Here is an 18,259-nt window from a genome sequence, read left to right on the forward strand (position 1 = left end):
GCCCAAGGACCTGGGCCATCTTCTATTGCTTTCCTAGGCCATAGCAGAGAGCTGGATCAGAAGAGGAGCAGTCAGGACTAGAACTGGCATCCATATGGGATGCCAGTGCTTCAGGCCAGGGCGTTAACCCACTGTGCCATAGTGCCAGCCCGAAAGACTTCTTATTTTTCTGCTCAGTACTCTGTGTTGTCCTCTAGCCTAGATGTTTCAGCATTAGTTGATCCCATACAACAGAATTTTTAAAAATAAACCTCAGATTTTTAATGTGTGTGTGTGTTTTTTTTTTTTTTTTTTTTTTTTTTTTTTTTTACAGGCAGAGTTAGACAGTGAGAGAGAAAGACAGACAGAAAGGTTTTCCTTCCGTTGGTTCACCCCTCAAATGGCCACTGCAGCCAGCACACAGCACCAATCCGCAGCCAGGAGCCAGGGGCTTCCTCCTGGTCTCCCATGCAGGTACAGGGCCCAAGCACTTGGGCCATCCTCTGCTGCACTCCCGGGGCACAACAGAGAGCTGGACTGGAAGAGGAGCAACCGGGACAGAATCTGGCACCCCAACCGGGACTAGAACCCAGGGTGCTGGCGCCGCAGGCGGAGGATTAGCCTAGTGAGCCGTGCACTGGCTGTGATGCTTTCTTTTAAAAGCATCAGTCTTTGGGAGCTTTTACTAGATGTTTGACTTGATTGCTTGCATGTTGTAAAGGTATTCACTTTAATTTGAATATATGAGCTAAATACTGGAATGTTGGTCAATGGATAAGAGCATGTCCTGGAACAGTTATTTAAATTAATAGCAATTCTGCTTTTTGGAGCTAGCTTTGTGATTTTTGTCCCTTATGCTTAAGAGAAGTAAATTGTATTGTTCAGGTTTTAAAATAGCAACATTGTTCTACAAGGATTGTACCCTATTCATAAATTTATTATGGAGTTTAATTTTCCATTCACAGTGGATTTCTGAGCATTCCCTTTTCTGAGCTGTCTCAGAATCTTGCGTCCTTTCTTTTAGTGACATTTTGCATATTACATTTTGCATTTGAATCTGTTGCTTTTTACCATGCATCTTTTGTCTGGGAATTAGAATGGACGATGAGTCTGGTCTGTACTAGCCTGTGGTCTTGAACAAGTTATTTAATCTCTCTGGTTCTCATTTTCTTGTCTGTAAAATTGTCCTAATAATGTGGAATCTATAAGATTGATTGAAAAGAGTAAATGAAGTGATAAAGATAAATGGCCTGGCATGGCATCACAAGCGTTGTAAATTCTCACGAACGGTGGTTGTGGGAGAAAGTACAAGCAGCAGTGGCAAGGGGTGCCTGATCTTGCAGGTTACACTGATAACTTCTGCCCTTCCCTTTCTACCATTCCACAGCTTCCAGCTTGCCAGACAAGAGCATTGTTTTGCTGTTGTTGTTCTGACTTTTAACCTAACTACCGTTGAAGGGAATTAAAAACAAGTACTTCAGAAGTGTTTGTTCACTGTGTGTCAGTGGTGGGTTGGCAAGCACCATAATTGGATTTTACAGGACTTCTCTGTGCAAAGGATGGGAGAACCCCTAAGCATCCTCTTATTCCAGGCGTCTTTTCTGGCAGGAGTAACTGTGTTGAATAACTCTGGGGGCAAGGGTGCTAACAGCTCATTGTGTGAGGCTGCCCTTTCTCACTCCGAGTATCCTTAGCACAGTCCAGTTACTCAGGTTCTCACACTTCCCTCTCTGGGCTCAGAGCGAAGTCCAAAGCCATGCAGCTCATTACCTCTCCTCTGCTTTTCAGAATCCAGTCAAAGCAGGAAGTCTGAGATGCTGATCATTACTTCACACTGTTAGCCATTTTAGTTTTTTATGCTTTGGCGAACTTCGGAGATGTATTTCTTGATGTTTAGCCCTGAAGGGCCTAAGTGCTCTTCTTCTTCTTCTTTTTTTTTTTTTTTTTTTTTTTTTTTTTTTTTTTTTGACAGGCAGAGTGGATAGTGAGAGAGAGAGACAGAGAGAAAGGTCTTCCTTTGCTGTTGGTTCACCCTCCAATGGCCGCCGCGGCTGGTGTGCTGCAGCCGGCGCACCGCGCTGATCCGATGGCAGGAGCCAGGTGCCTCTCCTGGTCTCCCATGGGGTGCAGGGCCCAAGCACTTGGGCCATCCTCCACTGCACTCCCTGGCCACAGCAGAGAGCTGGCCTGGAAGAGGGGCAACAGGAACAGAATCCGGTGCCCCGACCGGGACTAGAACCCGATGTGCCGGCGCCGCTAGGCGGAGGATTAGCCTAGTGAACCGCGGCGCCGGCCTAAGTGCTCTTCTTTAACACTAGAACTGAGTGAGATTTTTCAGATATTCCTAGCTATCAAAATGCCAGGTACCCTTCTGGTTACCTGGCTGTGACATCCAAGATCCATTTTTGCCTGTTTCTGGACCTCATTCCTCACGTTTTACAGGTTTTTGGGTTTTTTTTTTTGAAAGGCAGGCAGAGCAAGAGAGTGAGAGATCTTCTTTCTGCTGCTTTGCTCCCAAAATGCCCACAACGGCCAGGGTTGGACCCGGTTAAAACTGGGAGACAGGAGCTGAACCTGGATCTCCCATTTGGGTGGCAGGGACCCAAGCAGTTGAGTCATCCCCTGCTGCCTCCCAGCCTGCACACTAGTAGGAAGCTTTAGTTCTCACTTCTTTTGTGGTTTAATTTCTTGTGGGCTCTATGTCAACTCCTCCAAACGCCACCTTGGTGGAATTAGCCTGCCTTGGTCTTTTTGCTGTGTAGACAGAGATTGTGGTCCCAGTGCTCTCCTGTTTATAGCGTCCCATGCCCTAATCCTCCACATTGGTTTCAGAAATATTTCTTGAAGTATACATCTGCAGGGTGCTTATTCAGCAGAGAAACCGACTTTTTCCAAATGTGATAAATGAATTCAAGTCCTGTGTTGTTGATGATAATTATTAAGGAACTATTTCAGCTTTAGGAATACCCCGGATGCCCTTCCAGTAAATACATGGGCTTTTGTATGCCTTAAAAGATATCCCAGATATCCCATTTTGAATCATGCCTAGAGAAGCATAATATTTTCAGGCACAGCATATATATTTTTTATGAAAGGAAATATTATGTTGGAGGAGTAGGGAAATAGTAACTTATTTAGGAAGTAAAAATGGAGTAAATGATTTAGCACTGCCTAACAGTGCTGTAATTGTAAATCATGCCTTGGTTCTGGAGTTAAAGGTCGCTGTGGAGAATGAAGGCAGACAAAATAGAATTCCCATGGCAGAACTGCTTTCTGTGGGTCTTTGGGAAACTCAAAGTGACATGCTCTGCCAATAATGACTTTGGGAAATTGCATCTCCTTGTTTTTGGAATTTGCTTCTGTCTCCAACTTTTCTGGGAAATCATATCTTAAATTCAGTCATTTTCTGGTTTGTTCTGTTAACCTGCCATATCTGTTAACAAAACTCATGTTGTTTTTCTGATCCGTGTGACATTATTCATTCCGTGTCGTCCATCATTTTGAGTGTAGTTTTTTGTTATTTATGTAGGAGGCAAGGAGACAAAGAGAGAATCCCATCTGCTGGTTCACTCCCCATTCCCTCTAATAGCTTGAGCAGTGTCAAAGGCAGTCTGAGGCTGGGAACTCAGTCCAGGTCTCCCACATGAGTGGTAGAAACCTGATCACCTGACCCATCACCACTGCTTCTCGGGTGTGCATTTGCAGGGCACTGGAACCAGGAGCAAAGGCTGGGAATTGAGCAGAGGTACCCCATGTAGGAGGTGGGCAGCCTAACCGCTAGCTCAGCTGAAGGCCTGCTCCAGGGCATTGCTGGTTTTGAATGGCTAACCAACTGAGTCTGTCTTGCAATGGAAAGCACCACTGGCATGGAATAACCCCTTTGCCTCTGTGCTTCTGGTCCACAAATCCAAACTCCTAGAGATACAGAGCTGATCACTGCCTCGCCTCTTTGGCTTCCCTTTTGCAGATCTGAGAGCAGCATTGCTATTCTTTGCTGATCAGCAAATCTACAGTCTCAGAAACCTATCTTTCCCCTCAAGGCCTTCAATATTTAAAATCCAAGAATCAGGACTGAAAAAATAAATAGGTATGTGGATTTTCTAGATTTTTAGATTCTGCATAAATTGGCTTTTAACTAAAACTGTACATTTTGAAAAAAATAATAAATTTTAGATTTTATACCGAAAGAATTTTTGATAAATGATACATGTTTCTCTTAAATTACTTTTCTGATCTTCTCAATCAAAAACTGTCGAATATATTCCATATATCTGCTAGCTGCTCAATTTGCCACTCTGGATACAAGGGAAAATGTAGCACTTTTAGAATATTTTTTTTTACCAGGGGCCATCACTATGGAGTAGTGGGTAAACCCACTGCCTGCAGTGTTGGCATCCCATCTGGGCACCGGTTCTGGAGTCCTGGCTGCCCCACTTCTGATCCTTCTCTCTGCTATGGCCTGGGAAAGCAGTAGAAGATGGCCCAAGCCCTTGGGTCTCTGCACTTATGTTGGAGACCTGGGAGAAGCTCCTGGCTCCTGGCATTGGATTGGCCCAGCTCCAGGTGTTGCGGCCATCTGTGGAGTAAACCAACGGTTAAAAGATTTTCTCTCTCTCCCGTCTCTCTCTCTTTCTCTCTCTCTCCTTCTGTCTCTGCCTCTGTGTAACTCTGTCTTTCAAATAAACAAAATAAATCTTTATAAAAAATGCTTTTGCCAATGTGGCACTGATGTGATTGGTCAGAAAGTACGTAGACCATAAACGTCCCTTATGTCCATACTGAGGCATATTGGCTCTTAATTTACATTGAAGTAAGCAGATAGAGCCCTGCCCTCTTGAGGTCTGTAGTCCCTGGCAGAGTCTGAAATGTGAATGTATGTTGACATAAGCAAGGTCGTTGTTGCATACCACCCCACAGACTCTGATGCACTAGTCGGAGCTGGGGCTCAGGAGTCTGCATTTTTCACATATTTCCTCAGAGACTGGATGGGAAAAGACAGCTTGGAAGGGGCCCCTCACTTGTTCCATACAGGAATCCAGAGTGTCTTAGAACTGCTAGGCAGCTCCGTGCGTTTTCTCTTATTTCATTGAGGGTTTCTAGTGGAAAAATCTGTCCTGACAGATAGTTGGTGTCCTTATCGAGAGCTTGCTTTTGTACATTCCTGCTCCTCTCCTCCTTTCCCTCCCTTGTCAACCCCAATCAGTTGGAAATTCTGGAAATTGAAAGAAGGAACAATACCTTTTTTTTCATTTTCTTTTTTCCCCCTAAAGGTGCAACTGTTTAGTTAGCTATAAAATCTTACACTTTGGAGTTGTTGAATCTCTCTGATTCCAGTAATCCCTGAGGAGTTTTATTAAACTAAATGACCACATTATCACAGCTGTAACTTATCTTAAGAACTATTTCTCAGAAAAGCTGTAAGTGGCTAGTGACTTTCTGTATACTGAGCAAAAAAAATGGAAAACATTTTAAATTCTAACCCTTATCTGGGTTTTCTCAATTTTTTTTTATATTTGAATCTTGTTTGGGTGAATTTTTAAAAATTTGGCACATAAGTTTGGGAGTGCAAAGAGCTTAATATATAAACTGATTAAATATCTGAAGACATTAAAGAGGATGTATTTTCAGATTCACATTTCACATAAAATTACTATTTTGTGACATTGTGAGAAAGGAGAGAGAGAGAGCAAACACACTCCTATTGCTGTTTCACTTCTCAAATGCCCACAATGAGGTTATGTCAAAGTCAAAACTGAGAGTTAGGGACTCATTACAGGTCTTCCCCTGGGTGGCAGGAACCCAGTTATTTCAGGTCTTACTGTTGCATCCCAGGATCCACATTAGCAAGAAGCTGGAGCCCTGAGTCTGGCACCAAACTCACACACTCCTCAGATGCAGGTGTCCAAAATAGCATCTTAACCATTAGACTGAATCCCACCATAAAATTATCACTTGACAACTTGGGAAATCCTTTACATGTATTTCATTATACATGTTTTAAGTGATGTGTGATGTAAGCCTGTTGTATGTGACCTCCCATGTAGTGAAATGTATGACCCAGGCTTTTCCCACAGTCAACAGTGAGCAATAAAGATGGTGAGGCGCATCATAGAAATGGCATGTATCATTGAATTTTGGTGAATTAAAAACTTGAAATCATGACCCTCATGCACAGGAAAGACTGTAAAATACATTAACATATATAGTTTAGAGAATAGCAAACATTACATTCCCACTGTTCAGATTATTAGGTGAAACCTTGTCAGAGGCTATACATCTCACAGGGTGCTGTATTCCCATAAAGATGTCTATCTCTCAAAGGATTATTTATTTGAAAGAGTTAGAGATAGAGATCTTCATTCTGCTGTTTCACTTCCCAAATGGCTGCCAAACAACCAGCTCTGGGCTAAACCAAAGCTGGGCGCTTTATCTTGGTCTCAAGTGCTTGGCCATCTTCTGCTTTTCCCAGGCCATTAGCAGGGAGCTGGATTGGAATTGGAGCAGCTGGGACCCAAACCACTGCCCAAATGAGAAGCCAGCATCACAGGTGGTGGCTTTACCCCCAATGCCACAATGCTGGCCCCAACATGTGTCTCTTAATATAGTTAACATATAGTATGAGATGTGACCAAATTGCAGGAAATTGCCTCTCCCCTCCGCCTGCCTTCATAAATCATTCCCCAGGACTGGAGACATGGCCTAGATCAACCTCGACATCCCTTGAAACTCTAATTTTATAGACAATTCTCTGCAAACCACATCCTATATAGTAAGCCACTCCTTCATGTTGGTGGTACCTGTTTCCTAGAGAAATGACAAACTAGTGATTTTGTTAATTCTTTCTCACTGAAAATGAGATTCTCTTTACATATAAGGTTTGTAAGTTCAGAAAAAGCTGTGTTTATATGCAATATGGTTATAAAAATTAGTACAAAATGTGTAAGCGAAACGAACAGAATCATTTTGAAATTCAGTAGGAAAAACCTCTTGCAATTGGCTAAGGATTTCCAATAGTTAAAGTCTCAGGAGAGGAATAGAGAGTAATACACAAATAATAAAATGTTTCTATTCCCAGACCTTAACACTCAACTTTTTACAAATGAAACTGTCATCACGCCTGAAACTGAAGTCAATGTGATTTTGTTAAGAGTAGGAAGTCTAGACCTTCTAATTACAATCCGATTAGGCCACCCTCATTGTCTAAAAACGTTCAACCTCCCAAATTAACAGTAAGTGGCCTGAGACATTTTTAGATGAGGCTGTGCAGTCTCATGGTTAGTGCCATCCCTACTTCTCCCGTGGTCTTACTTCCACTGGAGTCCCATGATTTGTATAGCATGAGAGTAATACAGTCATTGGAAATACCTGGGGAAAGCCCGTAGGCCTTTTGATGCAGTTCATTCATCCACTTTTATTAAAATAGGAGCCAGATGAAGGGTGAAAGAGAGCTGTGTGCCTGGTCCAGAAAAAAGTACTTACTTAACCTTTATTTTCTAGCTTCATTATCAAGTTCTGGTATGACTAGGATGGTGCATCTCCCCTTTGTGGTACAAATAAGCCCAAATTTTTTGAGTATATAATGAGATTGAGAAACATTTCTTGAGACTTGATTATTTAATTTAATAAGCCTTAACACAGCTGTGAGGTAATGAAGTAAACAGTATTACTCATTTGAGTACACAGTCAAAAGAAGCCTGGCTCAATGATCTACCATGACATACTCGTCCTGAAAGCAGTAAGAATTAGGATAAACCTCCTCTTCCTTCCCCTCATCCTGCCCCTCCTCCATCATCATTATCATCATTAACATCATCACCACCACCACCATCATTATCATCATCATCATCATCATCAAAATTCGGTGGCTCCTCCATTGAAGTATAGCACTCAGTCTACATGTGACCAGTTGTGAAGCCAGCAGCATCCTACAGTTTCCACTCCTTGGAACGTCACAAGAGGCAAGAGTGTTAGAGTCCCTGGAAACTGTTTAAGGCACATACAGACTGTCCCACCTCTCTTGTGTTTCTGATGCTTTTCAAAGTGACATTTTTCTTTTCTCCAATCTGTCTGGCACCCTGTATATCTCATAATTTCTGACCCTGTCAAAAGAAAAGGGATTAGCATCATCTGGTTCTGATCTCATCCTATATGCCTTTGTCAACACTTTGCTTGTGAAATATTTACTGGATTCAGAATGAAAAATGCAAGATAAAACTCAGGCCAACATCTGAGAAATTCTCATTGATGTCTTTGAAGTACTTCAGAATTGGCTTGTCTAACTAAACCATATCACAGCACAGGTTGACATTCTTAGAAATAGTGAACCAAAATTCTGGAATCCCCTTGGGGGTCTTCTTTTCCTTTATCCTCTTTTTTTTTTTTTCCATCTTCAGAATTGGCCTTTGGTTTCAGCCCCTCTGAAATGACACCTTATTCATCTGGTTTCCATTCACATTCTTCTTTGTAGATCCATGAATTGCATCAGTGATCTCAAATCTCTTATCAAATAGCGGCTGATGGAGAACAGCTTCTCTCCTTTGAAGATCATGAACTCCGTCAGAATCTGGCTTCCCTCCGTGCTCATGGAACTTGAAGCTTTTTGAGAACTGTTTAACTGCCCTGGGCAAGCTTTCAGTGCATCCTGTTGGAGTTTCTACCATACTCTCAAGTGTCTTGTAAAGGACCACAAGAATCTTGAGTATTTTGCATCATCACAACAGCTAGCCATGCCTTTTGGTTTTTGTTTGTTCATTAGTTTCTTCTGCTGCTTCAACATAATCCAAATCTTGATCAAGTTCAGACCATCCTTTGTTGTCACTGTCTGTTTTGTTGTAAGAACTCCAAATAGAGGGGGCTGTCTTAGGGAGCCACGTGGCTGCACTTGCACAAATGACCCAGGGTGGCCCCAGAAGACAGAGGAGCAGGGGGAAGCTCTGCCAGCAGATGGCGCTAAGAAGGGCCTGTTTTGTGTATTTTCAGACATTGTAAAATTAGAACCACTCAGTGTGTGTTGCATGACTTGCTTTTTCTGTTCAGCATTGTTTTTGAGATTGAACCATGTTGATGTGTGTAGCTATTGTTTGTTCATTTTCTACTATATATTCATTAATTGTATGAAAGTACCATACCATAACATAGTTATCCATTCAAGTATCAGTGGTCTTTTGCCTTGTTTCTAATGTGTTTTTTTGAATATTATTGTGTAATAGTATAAAGCAAATTACATGTGGCATCCATTGCTCATGTGCAAGTTTTTCCCTAAGGAGTGGAAACTATGTCAGATTTGAGGTGTACGGTCATCTTCCCCAGGAAGAATCACACTCCGAAGTGGTAGTTAATAGTATTCAGTCTACCCTGCAGGGTGTGTGAATTTTAGTTATTTTGTGTACCAACAACTCTGATGAGTATGAAAAGAAATATACTATGATTTTAATTTTCATGTTCATAATGACTAGTAATATTGAACCTCTTTTCATATATTCGGAAGTCATTCATTAGATGTCTTTTTTTTTTTTTGTCCACTGGAAGAATGGGGGCATGCTCATTTTTCCTTAGCATCTACATTTATGACAAATGTAAAAATAAATTTTATACTTATGTATTTTGATTTTGTATTCTTTCTTTTCAAGTTCTTGAGCTCTTTCCATTTTTTTCCCATTGAAATCTGTAGCACATCCAAGTGCCTTCTGCATACTCCCATTTAAGCTCTGTTCTATAGAAAAATCTAAAGACTAAAAATCTGGTACAAAGGCCTTTTTCAACCCCTTTGCACCATTAATTAGTGGCCCAATTAAGTGACTTGTGAACTTTAAGCCTACTTGATATATAGTGAACAAAGGACATGCCTTTGATTTTTGTGCATCTGGAAAAAAATGGAGATTTCAGTGGGATGGAGACACAAGCTGTAGTCCCAAAAAAGGAAGAAACTGAGAAGCAGAAGTTTTTGGAGCCATTGGTAGGAACCCAAGAAGCTGGTTCTAGATACATATACAAGTAGAAACAGGAGTTAAACAGAGCCAAGAAGCCATAAGACTTGGATAGTTTAAATGCTATAATATTTCTTAGTTCATGCTAGAAACTATGGAATGTGATAAGATGCTATTCTTAATCTAAATCTCTTTGCTTTAACCACTTGTGTTTTGGGTAATTTACTGTTCTTTCTTTTGAAGTGTAAAAGAAAGGTTTTGTCTTGGCTTTTATTTTTGAGGATTATGGCAATATTTAGAAAAAAATATTTGTGCAACATTTCTGCTCTTGACAAGCATGATACAAATGTCCCAAACTTATCATTGATCTATAATGTCCCTAGGCTGGGAAAAACCAGGGTCAGCTACTGTTAATGCCAGATGGCAAAGAAGATGTGTGATGCTTATGTTGTACAGCTCAATATTTGGTCTTAGGAAATTTGAGATTTGTAGGCAAGATTTAATTGATATTTTAATTCTAGTGAGTAAGGGTTGTCTACTGTTCTGTGATTCACATGTGAATATAATACAAAAAATTCAAGAAACATTTAAAGAAATTTGGGTAAAACAAGGAATTCAGTATTTCTGCCTTAAAGATAGGAATTTAAGAAGAAAGTTTCATGTTGCTAGTTTTGATCTTTGCCTGCCTTGTTTCTGTCTATGTCATCTGAAATCTATAGCACATCCAAGTGCCTTGTGTGCACTCCCATTTGCTTTTCTATTCGAATTGTGTTCTGTGGCAAAATCTAAGTAAAGGTTTTAAAAACCTGATACAAAGTCCTTTTTCAACCCCTTTGCACAATTAATTGGTGCCCTAGTTAAGTTATTTGTTAACTTTAAGTGTGCTTGATACATAGTGAACAAAGGACATGCTCTTGGTTTCTGTGCATCTGGAAATAGATTTCAGTGGGCTGCAGACACAGTCCTAATAAAGGAGGGAATCAAGAAGCAGACATTTTTGGAACCATTGGTGCCATCCTGTATTCTATTAACTGACTGCAAGAATGTAGTTGGCATTGAGGGGAAATTTGTTTCTTCTGATTATCTAAATTATCCAAGATGGAGAGACCGAGTCCCTTGAACATATGCTTGAGTCCACAGGGATTCAAACCAGTGCCTTGGGTTGAGATAAAAAGTCCTTCCCCAAAGATCAAGAGGATATGACAACAAAATTATAACCCTTGGCAAATTCCATCAAACTGGCATGAATCTGTGGGCTGAATATGTCAGTACTTATTAAGCTATACATTAAAAATTATTAAGAATATAATTGCTGAATGTCCTATATTCCTTTTTGCCATTAGCATTTAAGAGGTAGCTGAGCATTCATTTGTCTGGTCTGTTGATTATGAAGTTTAAAAAATAATACAGGGCTGGCGTCATGGCTCAATAGGCTAATCCTCTGCCCTGTGGCGCCGGCACACCGGGTTCCAGCCCCGGTCGGGGTGCCGGATTCTGTCCCGGTTGCCCCTCTTCCAGGCCAGCTCTCTGCTGTGGCCAGGGAGTGCAGTGGAGGATGGCCCAAGTGCTTGGGCCCTGCACCCACATGGGAGACCAGGAGAAGCACCTGGCTCCTGCCTTCGGATCAGAGTGGTGCGCCTGCCACAGCATGCCGGCCGCAGCGGCCATTGGAGGGTAAACCAACGGCAAAGGAAGACCTTTCTGTCTGTCTCTCTCACTGTCCATTCTGCCTGTCAAAAATAAATAAATAAATAAATAAATTTAAAAAATTATTTAAAAAAATAATACAGAAAAATTGCCCTGTCTCTTCCTAATGTTGTTTGGGCATTTAGTGCAGGTGAGTAAGTCTCATTTTATCCGAATACTCATTGCAGAGACATATTTTGAGGGTGATCCTCTGTCCAAAAAACATATCAGGAGCATGTCCTCAGCACGGGATACAAAGAAGGAAAGATGCATCCCTGACATTTTCAACAATTTCAAGAGTTTCCCAAGGTCCCTTTGATAATCTTTTTGGAGAAATGCTGTATATTTCATTAGGGTTGCTTGTGAACTCTCCAGCTGCTAATGTGTGAATTAGTATTTCTCCATGAGTAAGTCTTTTCCCTGTTGTTGAAAATAACCTAGTAAAACCCAAACACTATGTTTATAAACACCATATTTATATTACTACTTATAATGCAGTTTACAAGAAGAGGCATTTCAGCCTTTGAATTTCTGATCAACAGAATGATCTCTTGCTGTCTTTTAGGCAAATATTTTTAGAGTCATCATGAACAGCATTTCTAGCCAAATTGTGAACTAAACTAAAATGTAAAGCAGTCAAGTGAATAATTCAACCCCAGCTATATAGATGGCAGATTAAAAAGTAACATTTGGAATGGGTACTGTGGCATCATGGTTATACCGCTTGCAACTGCACTGGCATCCCCTATGGGTGCTGATTTAAGTCCTTTCTACTCCACTTTCAATCCAACTCTCTGTTAATATACTCGAGAAAGCAGTTGAGGACGCCCAAATCCTTGGGCCCCTGCACCCGTGTGAGTGACCCAGAAGAAGCTCCTTGTCCCTGACTTAGGACCGCTTAGCTCTGACCCTTGTAGCCATTTGGGTAATGAACCAATGGATGGAGGACCTGTCCCTGTCTGTCTGTCTATCTGTCTCTCTCTGTAACTCTGCCTTTCAAATAAAAAGTAACAAGACTCTCTATTAAAATAATTTCTTACATGAAGTAAATGGAGGTGTCTGCCTCCTATCCTGGAGTTGGAAGGAGGGAAGTCGAGGGAGAGGGCAGTCAATGGGGACACAATTTGGAGCATTATAGACATTTCACCTGTTTCCTAAAAATTAATCCACATGATTTTGTATTTTTTCAATATTATTGTATTATATTTTCAAGAATACATTTGTCTAGTGCTACTGAGTTCTTTTTAAGATAGAGGAAATCTTATGAATTACTGATAGATTCTGTGTCATGCTAGAGGGAAAATTGTTGATTTCATCTCTGTGATTCATACATTACCCCGCAAATCAGGTTTCCTCCATTTTGTTTAAAATTCCAAATAACTTAGTAACACCTTCCAAGCATTGTTTTTGCCATGAAAAAGGAAGATAGTTCAGTTTTTCCCGACCATGCCCTTTACCCACAATTGGACCTTGGAATTGTTCAGGATCCAGAGAGGTTTCAGTGAGATGTGATGTGAGTAGTTAAGTTTACTCCCAACTGAGTAGGTGGAAAATTTCAAACATCAAAGTCGAAAGGACTTTACGTTGAACATCTGTGCGTGTATTGGTTAGAATCGACCATTAGGGTTTGCAATATTTGCTTACTCTCAGGTCCATCTGTCTCTCTAACCCTTTGTCCATGCACCAGTGCATCCGTATATTTGATGTGATTGAAAGCAAGTTGCAGACATGGGTACCTTTCCTAGAAATCTATCACTATGTATGTCATTAAGTAGAATTCAGTGTTTATTTCTGGATATGTTTTGAATTGAACTAGTCTATAGAGCTGCTTGGCTGGAAAAAGTACCCATGGGAGAAAAAAGACTACCAAAAGTCAGAACAGTTGAGAATCAGCCGAGAAAGTGCAGTTTTTATCTTGGATTAATAATAGCCTTCAATTACTTGCACTGTGCTAAGCATTTCAAGTACACTGTTTGATTTGAACCTCACAGACACCCTCTAGATTTGTTGCCTTCAATTTACTAATCAGGAGATGAGGGTTTGCAGGAAAATCATTTATTTTATTTATTTATTTATTTATTTATTTATTTATTTTGGACAGGCAGAATGGACAGTGAGAGAGACAGAGAGAAAGGTCTTCCTTTGCCGTTGGTTCACCCTCCAATGGCTGCCATGGCCGGCGTGCTGCGGCCGGCGCACTGCGCTGATCTGAAGGCAGGAGCCAGGTGCTTCTCCTGGTCTCCCATGGGGTGCAGGGCCCAAGCACTTGGGCCATCCTCCACTGCACTCCCTGGCCACAGCAGAGAGCTGGCCTAGAAGAGGGGCAACCGGGACAGAATCCGGTGCCCCGACCAGGACTAGAACCCGGTGTGCCGGTGCCTCAAGGCAGAGGATTAGCCTATTGAGCCGCGGCGCCAGCCAGGAAAATCATTTTTCCAAGGTATTCATCAGAGTCAATCACAATCACATGAGTTAGAATTTAATAATAATTACAAAAAATCAGTATCTTGATATTGGGAAAATAATATTTAAAATCTATATCACACTGGCAAAATTATGCAGTTATGCATTTTCTTCCAGTTGCTGCTAGGACATTCAGGTTTTAACACAAGCCTCTCCTGTATATTGCATTACAAATAAAAATAGAGGGGCGAGATACAAATACAAAGAAACAAAGGAAAAGCTCACATCCGCTCATCCGCTAACCAAATTCTCCTAATTGCAAAGGTGGCCAGGTTAAAGCCAGGAGCTGGGAATTCAGTCCTCATTCCTCCCATTGAGGACAGGTTCCCAACAACTTGAGCCATCGCCTGCTGCCTCCCAGCTTCTGCATCAGCAGGATGCAAGACTTGGAAGCAGAGTGAGGGCTCAAACATACGCACTCTGGAACTAGAACATGGGCGTCCCACCCAGCACCTTAACCATCAGGACAAACACCTGCCCCAAATCATTAAATTTTTATTTTTTAAAGATTTATTTATCTGAAAGAGTTACACAGAGAGAGGTGAGGCAGAGAGAGAGGGGGGTCTTCCATCTGCTGGTTCACTCCCCAATTGGCCGTAATGGCTGGAGCTATGCCAATCCGAAGTCAGGAACCAGGAGCTTCTTCTGGGTTTCCCATGTGGGTGCAGGGGCCCAAGGACTTGGGCCATCTTCTGCTATCCCAGGCCATAGCAGAGAGTTGGATTTTGGAAATGGAGCCGGGACTCCACCCAGCGCCATATAGGATGCCAGCTCTGCAGTCAGTGGCTTTACCCACTATGCCACAGCACCGGCTCCAATCATTAAATTTTTTATCAGCATTTTCTCTACTTCACCCTGAATTTCAAGAGAAAGAGAAACAATGTAATTTCTGGAGAGAGAATATGTTTCTTATTTATGCTTTGTCTCACTGCATTCTAGCAAAAAGCTTTTAAAACACCTTGAAACTCTTGCCGGGTGGGGAGAGAAGTGGGATAGGTTGTATAAGTGGGGGCTAATTGTATACATTGATATATTCTTAGGACTGTTGAGTTAAAATTCACTTACTGTAATATGAGTTAATAGGTAAAATTATGTCAACTAAACTCTATACGAAGAGATGCTATATGTTGAGTAGACCAAAGGCCTCATTTTTAACATTTTCCAGGCAGAAATGAGCATGTATTTTCTTGCACAGAAAGGGAAGGTATAACCCTTAATTCTGCAACGTGACCTTTCTTAGAGCTGGTGTACATTGTATACTTGACAGTTCTGTGCAGAGTCTATGCATCCTTCCACATGTAACTCTATATGCTTGAGTGTTTTAAAGGGAACGAAGGATTTGCCTACTTAAAATTTTTACTTGAAGGCAAAGAGGGAGACCGAAAGCAGGCTCATGTTCCCATTTGCTGGTTTGCTCTCCAAATGTCCACAACAGATGAGGCTAGGCTGGGGCTGAAGCCTGGGCCAGGAATGCAATTCAGGTCCCCCATGTGGGTGGGAGGAACTTGATTGCCTGAGCCATCACTTATTACCTCCAGGGGTCTGCATTGGCAACATGGTGTCAGGATCTGGAGTCAGGTTTTAGATCAAGATAGTCTGAGGTGGGATGTGGGCAATTTAAACACTCAACCAAACCACCTGCTCTGGATTTGTATGTTTTAAACTAAGTAGGGTCAAGTATGTGGCACAGCAGCTTAAGTTGCCTCTTGGGATGCCCACATCCCATATCCGACTGCCTGGTTCCATTCCTAGCTACTCTTCTGGCTCCATTCCTAGCTACTCTTCTTCAGATCCAGCTTCTTTCTGCTGTGCATCTTGGGAAGGTACAAGTGACTCAAAAAGGTGGATCCCTGCCATGCACACGGGAGACCTGGATGGAGCTCCAGCCTCTTGGCTTTGGCCTGGCTCTGGCTCAGCCCTGGCTGTTGTCATTTGGGGGGTGGGGAGTAAACCAGTAGGTGGAAGATCCATCTCTGCCTCTCTCTTTCTCTCTCTGCTTTTAGATAAAATGAACAGCAACAAAAAGGAGGAAACAAGCATACTTTTATTTTTTTAAAAGTAATTGAACTATTCTTGACTTACAGGAATAGTGTTGTGTATGTGAGACAGAAACCTAGACAGACTTTTTTTTCTTGTTGTTGAGTATGTTAGCCTTGAGAGTGAGATTCATAAACAATTTAATGCTTTTTGAAAAACATCTTAACTGCTCCCCTCCCACTGCCACCTTCCTTTATAACAACCAAAAGCGGAGCTTGAAACGCGTTTTCATGATGCATCTGCCTCAATAGCTTGCCTTTCTCCTGGGCACCAGAGTCAGCAGTTCTCACCAGATCTAATCCTCTGCCAGAAGCCACAACTTTGGCTCCTTGAAATCTCAGAAGTACTCATTTCTCAAATAATTAATTAAAACAAATAAATACAATGTGTAAGGCTTTAAGGTTGTGCAGATGACTCATGTTCTTCCAAAAGAGGCTGTCAACAATAGCAATGTTCAAAATAATGACTGTGAGAGTGGGATAATGAACATTAAGCATTGCTCTTCATCTGAATTTTGTTTCAAAGTACTCTCATGAGTAAGAATGGTTTACTCCTATTGACAGCCTGGCCCATTTGGAAAAAATAAGGAAGCCACGTTTGGAGGAAGCATGCTAAATTGGAAGGAGTAATGATTCGAAAAGGAGAGAGAAAACAAATGTCCTGAGAGAGGCAGACTTAAACACCCCATACAGCCGTCTGCAGGTTACGTGCCTTGTCAGACCAGGCTTCTGGAAACACCTGCATTGTGAAGTGTTCTTCATGGGAAATGCTTATTATGAAAAAACTAGGCATAGATTCCAAAACTTTAGGCATCAAAATAAAACTTACCTTCTAAGAGCATTTGCCATGGACGGTTTTGAAGTCCCATCATTGGTAAGCAGTAGATCTGGAGCCTACACTTGTAACCACTACACTTTGGCATTAGCTGAGCCCCTCAGGACTCCTTACCATTTTTAGTTTCTATTTTTGCAGCACCCACCTGGTACAGTGGTTCAGTAAGTAATGTACTTATCAAAATGGAAAACTTCTGTACTATTAAATTGTATAAAATTTATCATGATTATAAAGGCTTCCAAGAAATAATACATCAGCTGCATATGCTACCTATGTTGAAATATAATTTAGTTGGGGACCAGCACTGTGGTGTAGCAGATAAAGCCTGCCACCTGCAATGCTGCATCCTATGTGGGTGCCAGTTTGAGTCCTGGCTGCTCCACTTCTGATCCAGCTCCCTGCTATGGCCTGGGAAAGCAGTAGAAGATGGCCCAAGGTCTTGGGCCCCCGCACCCACGTGGGAGACCTGGAAGGGGTTCCTGGCTCCTGGCTTTGGATTGGCACAGCTCCAGCCATTGGGACCAGTTGGGAAGAGAATCAGCGGATGGAAGACTGACTCTCTCTCTCTCTCTCTCTCTCTCTCCGCCTCTCCTTCTCTTTCTGTGTAATTCTGCCTTTTAAATAAATAAATTTTCTTAAAAAATGTTATTTAGTTGACATTTTTCTTTTTTATAATCAGAAAAAGTTTCAGTACTACAAAATCCTTATTAAAGTCAGGACAATTCCAGTAGTTTGGAGTGTATTTAAATAATTTGAATTCTAATGTAAAAAACTCCTAAAAAGTCCTTATTTTATATGAAGCTCAAATCATTTCCAGGTCATAGTTTTGGCACTTGGATTTTTGCTTAGGTTTTTATATATGCAAAAAAGTCAACCAGTTTTCTGAATTTTCTTATGGAGAATTTCTTTCATCATCGTGCTGACAGAGCCTAAATTAATTATACTGACTTAAAAATGTATACTTTATGATAGTTTTTTGTGTTTATTAACATCAATGCCTTTTTTTTCCTAGTTTTTATTTATTTTTATTTGCAGTAGAGGAAGGGAAAGACAGCTAGATGTTCCACTTGCTGATTCATTTCCCAAATGCCCACAACAGCTGGAGCTGGGCCAGGCTGAAGCCAGGAGCCTGACACTCAATCCAGGTCCCACATGGGTGTCAGGGACCCAGCTACTTGAATTATGGCCTGGTGTGTATTAGCGGGAATCTGGAATCAGAAGCAGAGTCAGGACCCAAACACAAGACTCAGTAATGAGTTGATGTTGGTGTTACCTGTTTTGATACCTAAATTCCGTTCAGTGTGTTCAGCTGTGTCTAGCATGAGCACATGGAT

The 18,259-nt window shown here is 41.5% G+C and overlaps 2 protein-coding genes across 3 annotated transcripts in view; both read left to right on the forward strand.

Moving 5' to 3' along the window:
• The window catches only part of LOC149124738 (cGMP-inhibited 3',5'-cyclic phosphodiesterase 3A-like), a 111,819-nt gene extending 102,239 nt beyond the window's left edge, over window positions 1-9,580 (forward strand). Inside the window, exon 2 of the mRNA XM_089303914.1 lies at window positions 8,447-9,580. Coding sequence (XP_089160040.1) covers window positions 8,447-8,467 — 21 coding nt within the window. The 3' untranslated portion in view covers window positions 8,468-9,580. The remainder of the gene's footprint in view (window positions 1-8,446) is intronic.
• Window positions 1-18,259, forward strand: part of LOC100009330 (cGMP-inhibited 3',5'-cyclic phosphodiesterase 3A) — a 333,186-nt gene that overhangs the window by 100,436 nt on the left and 214,491 nt on the right. The window lies entirely within an intron of this gene.

The sequence above is a fragment of the Oryctolagus cuniculus genome, chromosome 9, assembly GCF_051225735.1.
Source record: "Oryctolagus cuniculus isolate XC-2025 breed Fujian yellow rabbit chromosome 9, ASM5122573v1, whole genome shotgun sequence".
Taxonomy (NCBI): domain Eukaryota; kingdom Metazoa; phylum Chordata; class Mammalia; order Lagomorpha; family Leporidae; genus Oryctolagus; species Oryctolagus cuniculus.